This window comes from Myotis daubentonii, chromosome 8, assembly GCF_963259705.1.
Source record: "Myotis daubentonii chromosome 8, mMyoDau2.1, whole genome shotgun sequence".
Lineage (NCBI taxonomy): Eukaryota > Metazoa > Chordata > Mammalia > Chiroptera > Vespertilionidae > Myotis > Myotis daubentonii.
In genome coordinates, this window is record NC_081847.1 from 60361855 (window position 1) to 60380552 (window position 18698).

The window sequence follows — 18698 nt, forward strand, 5'->3', positions numbered from 1 at the left end:
TTCAGAAGGAACAGTATTGTACATCCTAATCCTAGCTTCTTTCTTTGCATTAGTCTCTTGTGTATGTGACTAATACTTAGCTGCCTAGGTTAACTACATTGGGTTCATTTATTCTAGTTTATTCTATACACTACTACTAATATTACACCTAAAGTTCCCCATGGCAGGGCACTACCATGAAGTGTCTTATAAAGGACTTGGCATAAGACCAAGTATAATTAGGTGGTAAATATTATTTTTAAAACACTTAGAACATTAACTGAAACATGGGCTTAGAATTCTAAGCCATAAAATACCCGTCAATCAAATATATTTCTAGTGATTATTTTCCCACTGTTCTCAAAAGAAGACCCTTTGTTATTCTAAAAATAGTCTGACTTGGTTTTACCTTCCTATTGATTTCTATCCACTTCCTGCTCAAATGGGTCCCTTCCATGCCTGCTACTGGTGAGGTTCATAAAAAGAGCTGGCTACCCACCACTCCCACCACCACCCAAGCAAGTGAAATTAAAACTAATGAATTAGTTATGGGAAATAGATTTATTGCTCTTTTATAATTTTTAAAGTATGCCTTGAATTCAATGACTAGTTTATCAATGTATGTAATTAAATACTCTCATAATAAATTCAGGGTAAGCATTCTAAGTTGGAAACTAAAAAGAATAAAAGTGTAAGAAAAAATATTTAAATGCAAAAATCCTCAATCCAGGAACGTGAGTTTCAGACTGTAGTGGGCCTAAGAAGCATCTGAGCTGCTTATTAAAAATAAGTCCTGCCAAGGCCAGGTGGCTCAACAGGTTGGAGTGTCATCCTGTACACCAAAAGGTGGCAGGGTCAAGCCCCAGTCAGGGTGCATATGGGAAGGCAACCCACAGATGTTTCTTTCACATCAATGTCTCTCTCCCCCCGCCCCTTTCCCTATCTCTAAAATTAATAAAAAACATATTCTCGGATGAGGATTAAAAAAAAGAAGAAGAAAAAAAGTCAATTCCTAGGCTCCATCCAGAGAATTTTATTCCAGAGATTTGGAATATGGCCTAGGAACTTGTGGTTTTAATAAACCTCCCTGTGGTTCTAAAACAGTGGTCATGGGGACCACACTGAAAATCACTAATTCTAAGGAATCCACTCTCCTAAGGTATAACCCAAAATAACTACCAGGCTTTATAGGACATTATTTTGAATCAGTGAACAAGTTTAAGAAAACTACCATCTACACTGGGAGGATATGACTGTGCAATGAACAGGCTTACTGCCTGTATCTGCTCAGATGATGGCCCTGTTAGAAACAGAAAAGGGAACAGCTCGAGTGCATTAAAATGATGCTCCTATATGCTGATATAGGATTTTAAATCACAAATTTATAATAAATAGAAAACTGAAACTGAAGAGCTCATCCTTATGAAAAAAATTAAATTTTAGTCTTCTATGCCTGCCAAATCTTAAAAAATCTCTAAATATACTGCATTTATAGCATAAGTTACTATATATCGTATACTCTATATCATGACATTATTATATCATAATCATATCACAAAATGCAGTATATTTAAATATTTTGAGATCAGATATGAACAAACGATGACTAGAATTAGAATTTTTTCATACGAACTCTTTGTTTTCAGAATTTCCTATTTCTCATAAATTTGTAACTGAAAATCTGTACCAACATGACTGCCATTCTCCTTTCTGGAGACATACTCTGGCCCACAGCACATAAAGGATGGAAACATCTTTTATCATTTGTATTAGGAATAGGAGATGATGATTCAATAAGTATAATGGTTTGATAAAAACTTCTCTGCCTTGGGTGAATGTAAATTTTTGGAAAGAGAGCATTTTAGTGTACTAAAACAATAAGGAATATAGATAAAAATATAAAATTCTTTTTTTAAAAATTCCAACTTTTTCTTTCTTCCTTTATCTGCAAGACTCAGTTCATGCTGCAGGTGCACCCACTACCTGATCTGCACGATGGAAATACCCTTTAAATCCCATGTTCCGACTGTCCCTTTAGCTTTCTCCCCTTAGAAAGGAAGTGTAGGAGACAGAGTTAAGGGAAAAAATTCTAATAACAAAGAAAAGAAAATTGACTGTTTATACAGCCTTTCTTATAACAGTATATGACTTACTGTGGAACATTTAATATATTTTCAAAGTGCTCTGAAACTATAAATCACTCAAATACAAAACAGCATTTCATTAGTTAGGGGAATACAGAGGACTCTAGGCATATAAAATGTTAGGAGCTATGTTCAGCATATCTGCTTTGAAAAACTCCACAAAAAGATTCTTAGAATACAGTCATCATCTTACTATTTTTATTCAAGACTCTCTGGAACAAAAAAAGTATTTTCACCTACTTATCATACTCATAGCTGTCCCTGGTTTCAATTGCTACTTGTCAAACTACTCATTATCAAGTTTCTGGTTAATGAATACATCCAATTTCTCAAAAATGTGGTAAAGATGTTATTGTTGTAATAAATAATCAGCAGACTCTTTAATATCTAGAAGTATAGTGAGCTTATTCTTCTTTTGTGATACTATCTAGTATTAAACCATTTCAAACTGCTCACTACTAATTACTTCTTATTAATAGTTGGTGTACTTTAATATTTCACACATTCAAAGGCATTAAAACATCTCTTTTCTCTTCTAATAGTAAGTGGTGGAAAACTCAATGTGAATGTTCTTATTAATAAGCTGGTCTTAAATTTATAAACTAAAATTAGTTGTTCAGGAAAATTAATCTAGATTTGACTGCTAAAAATAATTGCTTTAAAACACTACGTAGTTATTTAAAATTATAAAGGGTATCCATGTTTATGGTAAAAGCAAGAGGGTTAAAAATAAAAAATAAAAAAAGGTTAAAAATAAACATTTGAAAATTCCTCTTTCTCTACCCTCCAACACTGCAATGCCATTTCTGGAGGTATTTACTGTTAATATCTTTTGTGCTCTTCCAAAAATTTTTCACACCCCTATATATGCATAACTTTTTTAAAACAAATATGATTTGTCTCAAACAATGAAGAATTAAAAAATAATTAAGAGAATAGTGTATTTCCCAAGAATTAATTTAAATATATCAGTCAATGATTTCACACACGATTATTAAACTTTTATATTATAATAATAAAAAATATGATTTGTTTCATTACTGTCTCACTAATGAAAGCTAAGACATATTTATTCTGCTTCATTCTATGTAATAGCTGCTTAGTATTTAAAGGTATGGGTATTCCCTGAGTGAGTTAATAATTTCTTCATAAATGGATAAATTATGTTGGTTCTAGTTTTCTGCTATTACAAATTATATTCTAATGAACTTTCATACAGTACATGCATTTTCCTCTCTTCTGCATATGCTGAATAAATTTCTATAAGTAAAATTAGGGGGCTAAAGAGTAAGCGCATTTTAAATTTTATAAAGACTTTCAAAAAGTGCCTTCTGAAAGGGTTGTACCAATTTGTATTTGTACAAATTGGGTTGCATACTGGCAGTGCAAGGTATTATTATGATTATTATTTTAAATATATTTTTATTGATTTCAGGGAGAAAGGGATAGGAAGAGAGAGAACATCAATGATGAGACAGAATAATTGACTGGCTGCCACCTGCATGCCCCCCTACTAGGGATTGAGCTCACAACCTGGGCATATGCCCTTGGCCAGAATTGAATCTGGGACCCTTCAGTCTGTAGGCCGACACTCTATCCACTGAGCCAAATGGGCTAGGGCGCAAGGTATCATTAAACTTTAAAAATCTCTTGTTACTCTGAATAGGTGAACTGTGCCTCATTTTAATTTGCATTTAATTGTTAGTAAGATTTAACACATTTTTAATAGTTATTAGCTACTTGTATTTCAATTTTTTGAGTTGCTCAAGCAATAGTTTTATCCACTAAGTAATATGCATTTCTCACCTTGTCTTTAGGGACTAAGAAAAGAGGTTGTCACCACACAGTAAACTTTAGTCTCACTTGTTATTCCATTTCTAAATTATTAAATGACTATTACTTTTGCTTCACTTTTAATAATAAAGTTTGGAACAGTAATAATTAAGTTGGGAACTTTTAAATGATTAAGTACCAATTGGAGCATCATTTGATTAAATCCCATTTCACATCTGTGTACAGGCAAGGGAATAAGTCAAAAGTCATAGTTATTTTATTCCTGAGTTGTGATAATTAAAAATAAGATCTGAGCTAGACTAACCTGCCAAAGATAAAATTTGAGATTTTATTCTGTTTTTCAAAACACTGTATTCACACCAGCCATGCGAGTATGCGCTACCAATTCAGACAACCCCACTCTTAGAAAATCTTCACATTTTCACATATAATAATCCAAAAGAACTTACTTCGAATCTGTTTTTTAATTTCCTTAGCAGGGTCCAACCAATTCTGAAAAGGAAACGATAGCTTGAATTTGAATCAGAGAAGAGTAAACATGACTTAATGTTGACCCGGCAGGGACACCCACTCGGCGTATTTGAGAGTGAGTGGCGGCTGGAAGGCACTCCACGCTTGGGCCCTTCCCCCACATCTGCTGCCCCTTTGCCAGGTCCTGCGAGGGTCCAGGCACTGGTCTAGTGAAAAAAAATGTGGTGTCCACAATTCACTCTAACAGCAATCAATGACTTCAGGGACTCAAGCTAGCAGAGAAACAGAGTAGATAAAAACCCAAAACAAAAACCAGTGGATTTTATGTCCAAACAAATTACTATAATAAACTAAAGATACATGTAATTTGACACAATGTTATCCTAGCCATTCAGTCCCACACAGTGATTTCTGTGATTATAAATTCTCAGGCACCTACTTAGAAAATGTTCCTAACAAATGAACGCTTGCTTGAGATGTAAGAGTTTCCTCATCAGAACACTCAGATGTTTACTAGTGAAGTTAGACATTGTACACTGAATCCAGGAGATATGATTCACTGCACACCACCAAAACATGTAACATCTGTGAACAAAATTTCTGTGACTCAGTTTCTACACCAATACAATGGAAACAATTTCTTTTCCCTTGTTTTTCTGGTAGTTGTGGGGATTCATGAAGTAAATCTCTGAAGAAACTGGATTATCTACACTAATAAAAGGGTAATATGCTAATTAGACCAGGAGACCTTCCGGACAAAGCCATGGTGGCGGGGCTGAGGCAGAGGCGGTTGGGGCAATCAGGCCAGGAGGGGAGGGCAGTTGGGGGCGAGCAGGCTGGCAGGGGGGAAGTTTGGGGCAATCAGGCCTGCAGGGGGGGCAGTTGGGGGAGAGCAGGCAGGCAGGCAGGCAGAGTGGTTAGGGGCAATCAGGCAGGCAGGTAGGTGAGCGGTTAGAAGCCAGTGGTCCTGGATTGCAAGATCGGGCCTAAACCGGCAGTCAGACATCCCCCAAGGGGTTCCAGATTGCAGGCCGGGATGAGGGACACCTCCCTGCATGAATTTTGTGCACTGGGCCACTAATTCAGGTATAAGAGAGTAGAGTCTACAGAGGTATTGCATTAAACATTAAATACCTACTAACTACATGAGACAAGTGTCAGGTCAGCCAACAACTCCTCTCATATTCTGATTTGGCAAGAATAGGAAAGCATAATAAGATGAATTAGGAATAGGAGAGCAGCCTCAAGCATGGTTTCTATATAAGTATCAGTGTATTTGATTTTCATTGGCTCATATATCAGGTGATATATACTGAAATACATCATCACAAAAAAGCAACATATAAAATGCTTTCCTGGAACCATAAACAACTGAAGAAAAACATAGTCTTATGGTTTCCACAATATTCGAGATTAAAGGAAGCAGTTAATAATTTCCTTTATGAAGAAATAAGGTGATCAGTCGCATTTAGGGACTCACAGTAGTAAATGTGGGAGTTTGAGGACAGGTAGGGGAGATTAACCAATTCAATTCTAGTTCACTTTCTGGCAGTAATGAGCAGCAGCTCGAGCCCTAGTATTTTGCACTGCTTTTAGTTACTCACCTTCTGGTTTTCAGTATCTCGATACGTAAGCCCAAAGTAGTCTTTTTCTAGCAAGTTCAGATGTTCACATACTTTATCAAACAGCACTTGGCCTCTGGAGCGTTTCTATGGAAAACAGAACATAAAGAGAAGTCAACACACTCAACCAAGTTCCCTCAACTGCCATGAATAAAAAGAGGCAAATTTTAAAATCCTGCTTGCTGTAACTATACAGCAAGTGATGGATGAAGGACCAAGTGTGATCACATGTCACCATCTCCTTTTTCACTAGGACAAAGGCTCAGTTAAGTGGATCTACACCTGCAACAGCCTGTCCCTACAATAAACAAGAAATCATCAAGGTTCCTGAGTGAGTACAGCTAACCTGCAGATAATTTCTAACAGAAGTAGCTGGGAATGATGTGGTGCTTGGAGGCCCCAAATATCTGTGAAATATAAAAATCCCAACAGTAAAGGAGAGTATTCAAGGACCAACAAAAGCCATGTTTCAACAAACCCAAACTTAATTCCCATATTACCAGATTCTGAGCCTGAGAAGAATGAACCCTATTCCTTGTCTTAGACCTCCCCTTAAAACTTTCCCTATCAATCCTTACTTAAAAATTATAGCTATGAATCCAAAGCCTGTTAAACTAACTTCATTAGTTTATTTTTGTTTGTTTTTTTGCTACAAACCTCAGTTTTGTATTACAGTATTCAATATTCTCCTAATTTGAGAAACATTCTTCCTACTCAACATAACAAAATGTCCATTACATGTAAAGGTTTTAGTTATCATTTAGAAATAAAAGATATAAATGTATACGTTATATTTTTGGCCATTAAGCAGACATTTGGAGAAAGGAAAAAAGTAGTCATATGGGGGAGGAAATCCATCAGTTTAATTTACTGTGATACACAATTATCATATTCATCTAATCCTTCAAAGGTCTTTCAACATGGCCTTGGATTTTAAAATGAATTAACTGGCAACAATTAAGCTAAACTATTTTTTGTGTGTGTGTAGTACCAAGATTTCTAATCTAATCCATTAAGCATATTTGTCTTTAAGATTTAATGTACTGACAATGACAAATATGAAAATTGATCAACAATGTACATGCCAAAATAATAAGGATTCAGAAGACCCCTAAGTGGTGTGTATTACTATGTAACCATAATTATATTGGAAATTAATTACTCAGTCCCCTCAAACATAACTATTTAGGAAAAAGGATACATTTATGACAGAAAAGTAAAGCTTTAATTGTAGCTTGCTAAATAATCAATGATGTATTTGAAGAAAGATTAACCATGTATGAAAAAGGATACATTTATGACAGAAAAGTAAAGCTTTAATTGTAGCTTGCTAAATAATCAATGATGTATTTGAAGAAAGGTTAACCATGTATGAAAATAAATTATATGTTAGCAAAACTACATAACATTGTTCAACGGATAGAAAAAAGTGGGATGATAATGAAATGCTGCTCACTGGTTTTAATCTTGTTTATAGATAATAGCATATTATTTCTGAATAATGCTCAGCAATTTATAAAGTTTTTACAAAAAAATTGGTTCTTCTAATGCTTCTATTGGTATTATCTCCAGTTACCAGATAAGAACACAGAGATTCAGAGAAGTTAGATGAGAGAGGCAGTTTTAAACAGGTAACTCTGGGTTTGAGTGTTCATTATGTCTCTTGCAGGTATGTGAACTTCTCTGTTTTACTTTCTGCCTACCTTTTTGAAATGATTAACATTAAAATAAAATAATGTACTCAAATTTGGTCCAGTGATAGCACATATCAAGCACTCCACGAACATCAGCTATCATAGCCTAAGTGACTGACAGATGGCAGAGCATGCAATGTAGAACTAGGCATTTTTGCTATAGGAGCACATATATCACTTCTTATGGTGTCAATGCGCCCTTTCTTTAGCTATCAATTTCCTGCTTACTACTTAATTTGCTTTAGCTAGACCACAATATTTACACATACACCGCACAAATACACATCAGTGTCTGGCCAAAGTACTTTCTCAATGAGTAAAAACAAACAAAACAAACACAAATAAATACACATTTCTCCCATCTCCTCTGACCCAGCAGACCACAGCCAGGCCCTCACTGGAGGACTTTTTTTTTTTAATGTCATCAGCTGCCTTGGGCATTGTTTTCATTAGCTATTCTGGCTGCTGTGTTTTTCCTTTTGTCTAACAGGTGACATTGATTAGATCAAGCACAGACCGCTATTCTATGTGGCTCTTAGTTTTCTGGCTTCTCACAATTTGATTTCTATTAATGACTCATAGTTACCTCCTAACTAGAATAGATTTTGTCTTACTGAATATTTTAAACACTTTTCCTGAATATGTACTTATTATTTTGGCATGCACAGTTTATCCATTTTCATATCTGTCATTGTTAATACATTAAATCTTAAGAACAATTCTTAAGGCAATCTCTTAGTGGTGCATTCTTCAAACCAAAGATGTTTTTTGATGGTTATATGTAAACAATGAAATTCCCATCTGCTAAACATCACCACCACAATCAAGCAGCTAGCTGGATGACATTAGAAAAGCCTTTTAACAAATTGCGGGTGGATCACGAGCATTCTCGTGTTTTCATATTACACAGTGTTTTACATAAATTTTAAAGGCATGCCTTAGAATTGAATACCCATTGCATTTTGAAGTCATTACATGTTCTTACAAGCTAATATCTTTTTAAAGTATGATACTTTATAAAACGTTTTTTTGTACTCGTTCAATAGAAACTTATCTGGTCACTGGGTCAAGTCAGCAATAAAACTGGTGCGCAACGTGTTAAGGTATTTGGGCCTTTATTTTCTCATTCTTGAGTGAGGATATAAGACTCGATGGAGCAAGACGATCATGAGTTTGAGGATATACTGGCCCCCTTTGCTCACGGCAAACATTACCAGGGAGCCCAGAGGCAGCTTCAGCACCCTTCTGCACACTGTGATGAGAAAGATGCTGCCAGTGAATGGTAGACAGGGAACTGGGACTGTTTTCCAGCCCTGGACTGGATCCCTTCGGCAATCATTCCCTACTTCAAGTCACTCATCTGTACTTGTTATCACCTAAAGATACACACGTACGTCAACATCTAACATATGACTAAAGCAACATTCATACTGGTTCCCAAATAAATGATGTCCATTAAGTGACCAACTCTAGGAACCTACTGTCTTTATACAGCCGTAATGAGTAAAAAATTGAGTAGGTTTTAAAATTGACAGAGGTATTCTAAATCAATGAATAATTTACCTAACCTAGAGTAGACTAACATTTAAAAAAATAAACGTATTTTTATTGATTCCAGAGAGAGGAAGGGAGAGGGAGAGAAACATCAATGATGAGGAAGAATCATTGATCAGCTGGCTCCCACATGCTACCCACTGGGGACTGGGCCTGCAACCCAGGCATGTGTCCTGACCAGGAATTGAACCTTGACCTTCTGGTTCATGGGTCAGTGCTCAACCACTGAGCTACACCAGCCTGGCTAGACTAACATTTTTTAGGCTTGTTTGCTGTTTCTTACAAGTTTTTAAGACATGCCTCTGACTCAAAGGCACTTGCAGTTCATGGAACTATATTCACTATTAACATTCAAACCTGAAAGGTTGTTTTTCCCCTTTCCAAGATAACCAAACAATGGTGGACTATCTTCTTTGCACCCTCTTTACTGAAAAATTGCATTTATGTTTCTGATAGAGTAAATGAGGTTATTGCAGCCCAGCAATCTGAAAGGCCTTATATATCCTAAGAATAATAAACTCAGCAAATTTAAACAACTTTCATTTTTAATTATTTTAATTTGCTCTTTATTTTAAATGAAAAAAATTCCAAGCTGACTTATGAAGTAATTGGGTGTTAAAAGAAGTACATCAAAAAAGAAAAAGTTTAAGGTTATAAAAAGACGAGCCACAGACTAGGAGGAAAAATTTGCAAATACATGTATGATAAAGGACTGGTATCCAAAATACACAAAAAACTCTTAAAATTCAATAATAAGAAAACAACCAAATTTAAAAATGGGCAAAATATCTGAATATACACCTCACCAAAGGAGATGTCAAGTAAGCACATGAAAAGTTATGTCCCACATCAGCCCTAGCCAAATAGTTCAATTGGTTAGCAGTGGTTCTCAACCTTCTGGCCCCTTAAATACAGTTCCTCATATTTGTGACCCAACCATAAAATTATTTTTGTTGCTACTTCATAACTGTAATGTTGCTACTGTTATGAATTGTAATGTAAATATCTGATATGCAGGATGGTCTTAGGTGACCCCTGTGAAAGGGTTGTTCTACCGCCAAAGGGGTCGCGACCCACAGGTTGAGAACCACTGTGTTAGAGCATCATCCTGATACATCAAGGCTGCTGGTTCTGTCTCCAGTGAGGGCACATACAAGAAGCAACCAGCAAATGCATAAATAAATGGAACAACAAATCAATGTTTCTCTCTCCGTGTCTCTTCCTTCCCTTCCTCACTCTAAAATCAATAAATTAAACAATTAAAAAAAGATGTTCCAACATCATATGTTATTAGAAAAATTGCAATTAAAACAAGATACCCTATTAAATGGCTAAAATCCAAAATACAAACACCACCAAATACTGACAAAGATGTGGAGGAACAGAAACTTTTATTCCTTGCTGGTGGAAATAAAAGTGGCTGGTGGTGCAGCCACTTTGGAAGTCAGTTTAGGAGTTTCTTACAAAATTAAACACACTCTTACTATATGACCTAACCATCAAGTTCTTTGATATTTACACAAAATAGTTGAAAATTTATGTACATAGAAAAAACCTGTACACGAATGTTCATAGCAATTTTATTCAACATGTCAAAACATGGAAGCAATTAAGATGTCCTTCATTAGGCGAATGGATAAATACATTGAGGTACATCCAGACAACGGAATATCACCTAACACAGAAATGAAATGACCTATCAAGCCATGAAAAGACACGGAGGGACCTCAAATGCAGATTACTAAATGAAAGATGCCAATCTGAAGAGGCTACAAACTGTACGATTCCAACTATATGACATTCTGGAAAAGGCAGAACTATGGAGACAATAGAAAGATCAGTGGTTGTTAGGGTTACGTGGAGAAGGAGAGATGAATAGATGAAGCACAGAGAATTTTTAGGACAGTAAAACTACTTAGTATGATACCATAATGGTGGATACATGTCATTATATATTTGTCAAAATCCCCATAGAATGTATCACACAAAGAGTGAACCCAAAGGTAAACTATGGACATCAGTTAATAACATGTGCCAATACTGGTTCAACAACTGTAACAAATACAGCACACTAAAGCAAAATGTTAAAAATAGGGAAAGAGGGAAGAAGAAGAGGGCAGTGTGAGGGTTTTATGAGAACTTTCTGCTCAATTTTTCTGTAAACCTAAAATTGCTCAAAAAGTCTATTAATTAAAAAGGTAAATGACAAAAATACTTAATGTCTTATTTTAAATTGTTAATAAAAATAATGTATCAAATACTTTAAAAGGTTAAATAAAATTAAACTCCAAATGATTTTACTTTGCTTAAAAATTTTGTTAGGAGCAAACATTTAAAAAAATTAAATAACATAAGTCACAACACATACAACCTCTAGGATAGGCTACCATCCTCCTGCATTCCAGGTGTACACATACACACACACACACACACACACACACACACACACACACACAGGAACCTCATGTCTAAAATGCCTGCGAGCTAAACCAAGAGGATTTGGTAAGGAACAGGAGCAGGGCAACAGATCAAAGCGATCCTCATGAGTGGCACTGCCCAACCCAGTAATCCAAACTACTAACCACTGAAATGATGCATTCATTAGCTAAGGTTCAGAGGCTTTCTCTGGACTAAATTCAAGAGGACATGTCTATCATCGCCACTCAAATACAGCAGTTGAAATAAGCTTTTCTGCAGCATTAATGAAACTTCCTACAAGTCAAAGGTCATTCAAGATTTTTACAAAAATGTTTGTAAAACACTGGTTCTTAAAACACTGGGTCATTAACCAGCATCATGTGGAAAGTTTGTATTAACATGTTTATTTTTACTTGTCCACTTAGAGGAGTAATTTTTAAAAATTAATTTTAACATACTTTCATATGGGGAATTTCAAACATACTAAAATATAGTGCAATGAAACCCTGCATACTCACAACCCAGTTTCAACAAATGCCTTGAGGATCACAACCGTAGTTCATCTATAGTTCCATTCAACTCCCTCTCCCCCTTAATTGTGAAGCATCTCAGCCAATAATATTATTTTTACTAGAGGCCCAGTGCACGAATTTGTGCATGGTTGGGGGGGGTCCCTCAACCTGGCCAGCAACTGGGGCCAATTGAGGCCGTCTTGCCCAGTCCCGATCAGGGCCAGCTGGCCAGGGGAAGGGACCACGGGAAGTTGGCCATCCAGGGGGAGGGAACGCGGGAGGTTGGCCGGCTATGGGAGGTTAATTGTGGCTCAGTGCGCATCATAGCGACCGATCAGTCAACCAGTTGACCGGCCGTAACGGTTTCTTAGGCTTTTATATATATAGCTATGTCTTAGTATGTAACTCTACTCTTTAAAAAATGTAATCTCAATACCTTTATCAAATCTAAACAAAATTAGCAATTAGTCCTTCATGTTATCAAATACCTAGCCCAGTGGTTCTCAACCTGTGGGTCACGACCCCTTTGGCGGTCGAATGACCCTTTCACAGGGTTCACCTAAGACCATCCTGCATATCATATATTTACATTACGATTCATAACAGTAGCAACATTACAGTTATAAAGTAGCAACGAAAATAATTTTATGGTTGGGTCACAACATGAGGAACTGTATTTAAAGGGCCAGAAGGTTGAGAACCACTGACCTAACCAGTACTGTAACTTCCCCAATTATTTCCTTTCCTTTTTTTTTCAGTTTGTTTGATAAGTTCATACACTGCAAATTCCCCCTTTATATTGGTTTTCCCCTTGAAATTAATTTGTCTAAGAGACCAAACCATTTGCTTATAGAGTTCCCTCAGTCTACACTTTGCTGTTTGCATCCCCATGGTGTAATTTAACTCATTCTTCTGTCTCCTATATTTCCTGTAAATGGTACTTAAATCTAGAAGCTTGATCAGATTCTGATTTAACTGATTTTCGTAAGTGATACTGTGTAATTTTATCAGCAGGCATAAAGCGAACCTTGCCTTTTTTGTGATATCAGCAATCACTGATGAGGTTGCAAGATGGGAATATTCTAATACTAATCATTCCCCCTCTCTTTATTAGCTGGAGTGTGTCTATAAAGAGATACTTTGCCAGAATTTTTTTATCCAGTGACACAATTTGATGACAAAATTCAGGAAAAATGCTCACTCCTTACCCTTTATGCAATTTCAAGATAGGTAATGAGTTGGCTCTTTAGCATCGTCCAGAAGTCGCCAATTAGATTTTTTTTTTTTGTACTATCGCTATGAACTCATGGGTTGAAATAGGTTTGATATGTGTCAATCCCTCACAAGTATTACCCATCCAGATGATGCTCTAAATGTGCCCAAATGCTCTGCCTTGCCTACTGCCTGTCAAGTCTCTCTCATCCTTCTTTACAAAGCTTCTCAGAGCCACTTCTTTAGAGCATTTCCTGTCCTCCCAGCCAAACATGATTTCTCTCTACTTTGGACATTACAGCACTTTATAGCACCAAGAGGGCACTTTCCACAGTCGGCCTTATATCCCTAATATCACAGCTGTCTCTGCGCCCACACCTGATGTCCCTACTGGCTATAAAGGCATTCCCAGTGGCACCATGCCTCCTGTAATTAATCTTTCACGGACGCTCATTTTGGTCAAATACCATTAAGAGATTAAAAAGGTAACCTGATGAAACTTTACATAAGATTTTTCTTGCTAACATATCATAATCAATGTCATAGAAGAAATATTTTTAAACTATTTGTTTTCGACTGTGGACCCTGGAAGCATTTAAAAAATGGTGCCCAGGAACCCACCTCAGTTCCAATAAATGAGAATATCTGAAGTCGGGCCCAAGGCATCTGCATGTTTTTAAGATCCCAGAAGATTTATGCGAGTATGGTTGTAAGTTGTCAGGTACATTTTAGGATAAATTACATTTATGACAAACATTCTTAAATATGAGGTCTCTATAAAGCAATGTTTCTGAGAAAATGTGTAACTTTTTCAGATTTAGTTTAGGCCCAACACACTCATAGCTGCATTATAAATTTACACACATACACATACACTCTTAAAATCTTAAGATACCCATTTCAACAAATTTTTAAGTTCTCAAAAAATTATAATCAGCCAAATGCTGAAACAAAATGATACAAATGAGAGCAAACAACTGTAAAAGTACTTTTACTCCACACTGTATATGAAATAGAAGCGTTTTTTATTGTAAATTTTGTGTTTTTAAGACGGGCATTTTCCCTTTATGGAGCTAAAATGTAAACTTTTACTCAAGAACCTGCGACATGACTAAAGAATGATACAGGCAGATTAATTAATGTCTGGATCCCCTCTTTTGTAATAGAGCAGAAGCATTAGCCACTCGCTAGCAAGGTAGAGAAGTGACTGGGAGGAGCTAACGCAGGGCACTGAGCCCAGGCAGGGACTGAGGGAGGAGCTCTCAGGGTTACAGCTGACCTGGAGACAGCTACACAGGTCAGGCATTCTCCCAGGTGAGCACTGCCTCGATGCCCAAGTCCCTGGAAATCACTTCTTAATCCCTGCTTCAGACAGTGAGCGCAGAAGCAGGAAGCACAAGTTGTACCAAGACTTCAACAGAATGTGTTTTCCTCCAGTCTCCCACAGCTGAATCAGCCTGTGAGGCTCTCCTCCAGCAAAGGCTAACCGCTGAAATCAGAGAAATGTGCAAAGGCAAGTATAACAACACGGCCTTAGAAGATGGGTAACTGTCCTTATCTATCCAGAGCGGTGCAATCATGAAGAAAATGAGGCACAGCAAGCCTTTGTGCCTGAGTACAGGCGCTAATCAGCAGTTCCTACTTCTTGGGGGTGGGGGGTGGAAGGCTGGGATGTGTGTATAACTTTCGGGTCCCTCAGAATGTATGTGTGCATTTCTTTAAACTATCACCCTGAAAAATGAAAGAACAAAAAGCCTCCTGTTTATGGCTTAGACCGCTCATGTTAATACAAGGAAATACAGATGACACTGAGGACTTTCAGGAAAATTGACAGCACTTTCGTACCCTTACTTCAGCTACTTTGTCATGTGAGGGAGTGTTACCACTATAGGTCCTTATTCTTTCCATCACATTATCTTCCTCAAATAGACCATGGATTTTCTTTTGGAAATAATATTTTTCCATGTATTCTCTATTTTGTGAACTCCTATTTCTGCTTCCTGAGGACAGTAACTATTCACCCTTTTTAATGTCCCTGATAGAGTGTCCCGAATACAGCAGGCATTCGGCATATGTGCTAATTACATGCTACTAGCATGAACGTAAAGAAAGAATTTCCCCTCACATCATTTTGGATGAATCTTGAAGTAAAAGGCCATCATTTTTTCCCCATGCTTCCTTCCCTAATTGCATTTTCCACACTGAATGATTTTCCATTTTCCTCACTTTTAAAGGTCAACTGGAATTCTCTTAATTTCTCAATGATTGCACCACAATTTATGTGGAGTTTAGGAGCACCTGAGGAGCTCAGCAAACTATATTGAGGCCAGAGCTTGAGCCCAAATCAGACACCGGGCCTCTGTTTAAGTCATATTTTCCTGGGTTTTCCTTTTTCTTGGTCACATTCTTGAAAGAAAAACATTCTAACACCATCCTCTCTAAAATTTAAGTGGAGAGTGAATTTTTTGAAAATTCACATTTGGAAAATACCAACAGTCTGTGGTCAACCTAGGAACAAAAGATGATATTGCCTGATCCATGACGACAGTGCATAAACCCTTTAAGGTGGTCTGAGGCCAGGAAGGTCTAAGACCGAACATGGCACCAGCTGCCTAACATGCGTTTACTTCCTTTCTGTACTTTCTGGGTCAAGGTACTTTCAATGTCAAGTTTAATAGGCACAGCAGAGAGGCCATTATCCGCACCACTACTGCCAGGACCCATGTCTACAGGGGCAGGGCTCCATGGGATCTTCCAGCCTATGAACTAATCCCAAATGCGATCCAGGCAGCATATTCGTAGAGGACTGACATGAGAGGCAGAAATCAAATTTCTTCAGTCCAGATGTTACATATATTGTCAGGCCTTTCTTTAAATTCATGAGGAATCAGCTTTTTAGGAAACCATGATGATTTTTTTTCACACATTCATAAGTAGATCAATAATTATTCTGCCACTTTTAAAATTTTGTTTTGTTTTTCTTCTTCCTGGTCCTGATAAGTTTTAAAACAAAACAGTGATTTCCCTGTCTAAATTATCTAGAGATAATGCACCTAGCATTATTTAAACATCTTTAAAGACGACTTCCCTACCGATTATAAATTTGTTTCCCCACCATGCTGTTTTGAGTGAGATATACATATATCAGAAGCCCCGAAGGTGGGCCCCCGTTGTACAACTAGCTGGCTCTGTAAGGCTGGACAAGTTACTTAACCGTTATCAGCTTCACTGTCTTCATTATAAAATGGAAACGCTATTAGTAGTCACTCATAATTGTTGCACTAAGGATAAAGCACAGGAGAGCGATACTGCCTAGCCCTAGCTCATGGGAAGCAATAACTACTAAATGCGATTATTAGCAGGCCTTTTTGAGAAGGAGCCAAAGAAATTTAGGGTTTATAATGCTGAAATTTGGTACAGAAACTGACATGCTACTGAAAATTTATTTCTTCTCTGTAGTGAAATCATAGAAAACAAATCATCCCATTTCTCTCATGAAAAACAAAATTCACTAAATTGAGAAAATTATTGAAAATAGTATTCTCAGAAATCAGTGTATATGCAATTATCTTTTATACACACACACACACACACACACACACACACACGGTTTTTAATAGGTATTGGGTATATCGGCACATTTTGGTACATTCTACACCAAAATATAAGATAATTATATATTATCCCATATATTGCATACAACACTGCCAAAACAGGAATGCATTGTTCAAATGCAATGGAGTTGACCTATGTTTTGAGTGAGATTCAGTGCACAAATAATTTTAGCACATACATGAGAACAGTCCCTTTTTACACAGTAAGCCTTTCAAAAGAGGCCTTTTCCTTTCAGCCACAATCTGTTTCTGTCTTCATTTGTTGTAGCAATTTCAGCCTCTATTTGAAATCAGACTTCTGTGCTCATAGACATGCACTGTGGAAGATAATAGCTTCCCACTGAAGCATGCTTCTCCTTGGCCAACAAAAACATTGGGCCTGGTTTTTACAAAGAGTTTCACATCACACATATGAGACGTTGGCAGCGAACTGTCAGACAACATTTCCTGCTGTTAATCTGCTAAGGATTCAGATCGTTAAGCCAATGTGTGCAAAATGAATGCAGAAAGGGAAGCCAAAGAAAGAGGAATGTTTGAAAGAGAGACAAACTTAAACTTCCATCGTGGAAAATAACCATAGTACCTAATTCTCAATGACGTAAAGCTCAGAGAAATTTTTTCCTGTGAGAGAAAGCACTTAATATGTTTTCTAAGGCAATTCGCAAAAAAAAACAAACCCCAAAAAACAAAAACCCAAAACACACACACACACACACACACACACACACAAACCCTACCCCCACCAAATTGTGATTTATAATTTGTTCAAATAAAGAGCTGTAGGCATTGCAAATGTTGACAACAAAAACATGACTTTTAAAAAGTCAATTTGCTAAAAATAGATTTACAGCACTGTCACTATTCAAATCTATTTCATTGATGATCTAAAGAATGTAAGAATATATTGTCATTGCTTAAAAAGAGATGTACTAAGTGAACCTGTGTCCTTTCCACCAACCCCTTTATTCTCTTCTTAGGGAAAGGCTGTGAGTGATCCTTGCCCTAAGAAGGGAAAGAACGTAAGGGTTATTATATAAGCTACTCACTTAATATAAAAATGTAATTACAGTTGAGCCTTGAACACAGGGGTTAGAGGGTACCAATCCCCTCCCCTCCCCCTGCCCCCTCGCGCAGTCCATAATTCACATATAATTTTTGACACACCCAAAACTTAACTACTAATAGCCCACTGTTGACGGAAGCCTTACCAATAACTTAAACCGCTGATGAACACATATTTTGTATGTTATATTATTATATAATGCATTATTACAATAAAGTAAGCTATAGAAAGGCATTCTATAATCATAAGGATAATACATTTATAGTGTTGATTGAAAAAACTGAGAATAAATGGATATGTATGGTTTAAACTGGTATTGTTCTAAGGTCAACTATGTATCATTTCACTGATTAAATATAAGCTTTTATCTTAAAATGTTATAATCTATGAAAGACATATAATGAAATATAAATAAATGCCTGATAAAAAGTAGAATAGGTGATCACACTTTAAATGATACAATAGACTTGTCTTTGTCTGAGCATATCATAATTTGGATTAGAATTTAAAATCCAGTAGACAGGGAAAAGGCCTTTTTAATTATTAAATATTTTGATTCTATATACATTTTCTTCAACTTTTTCTTGCACATTTAATACCCCAAAGAACCGTTCTGGGCTA

General features: G+C 36.6%; 1 protein-coding gene across 22 annotated transcripts in view; it reads right to left on the minus strand.

The window, feature by feature from the left end:
• The window catches only part of EPB41L3 (erythrocyte membrane protein band 4.1 like 3), a 218704-nt gene that overhangs the window by 45486 nt on the left and 154520 nt on the right, over positions 1-18698 (minus strand). For all 22 annotated transcript variants that reach the window (XM_059706552.1, XM_059706553.1, XM_059706571.1 and 19 more), the window contains 2 exons: positions 5993-6097; positions 4367-4409 (listed from right to left, as the gene is read on the minus strand). In XM_059706552.1, coding sequence (XP_059562535.1) covers positions 4367-4409; positions 5993-6097 — 148 coding nt within the window. The remainder of the gene's footprint in view (positions 1-4366; positions 4410-5992; positions 6098-18698) is intronic.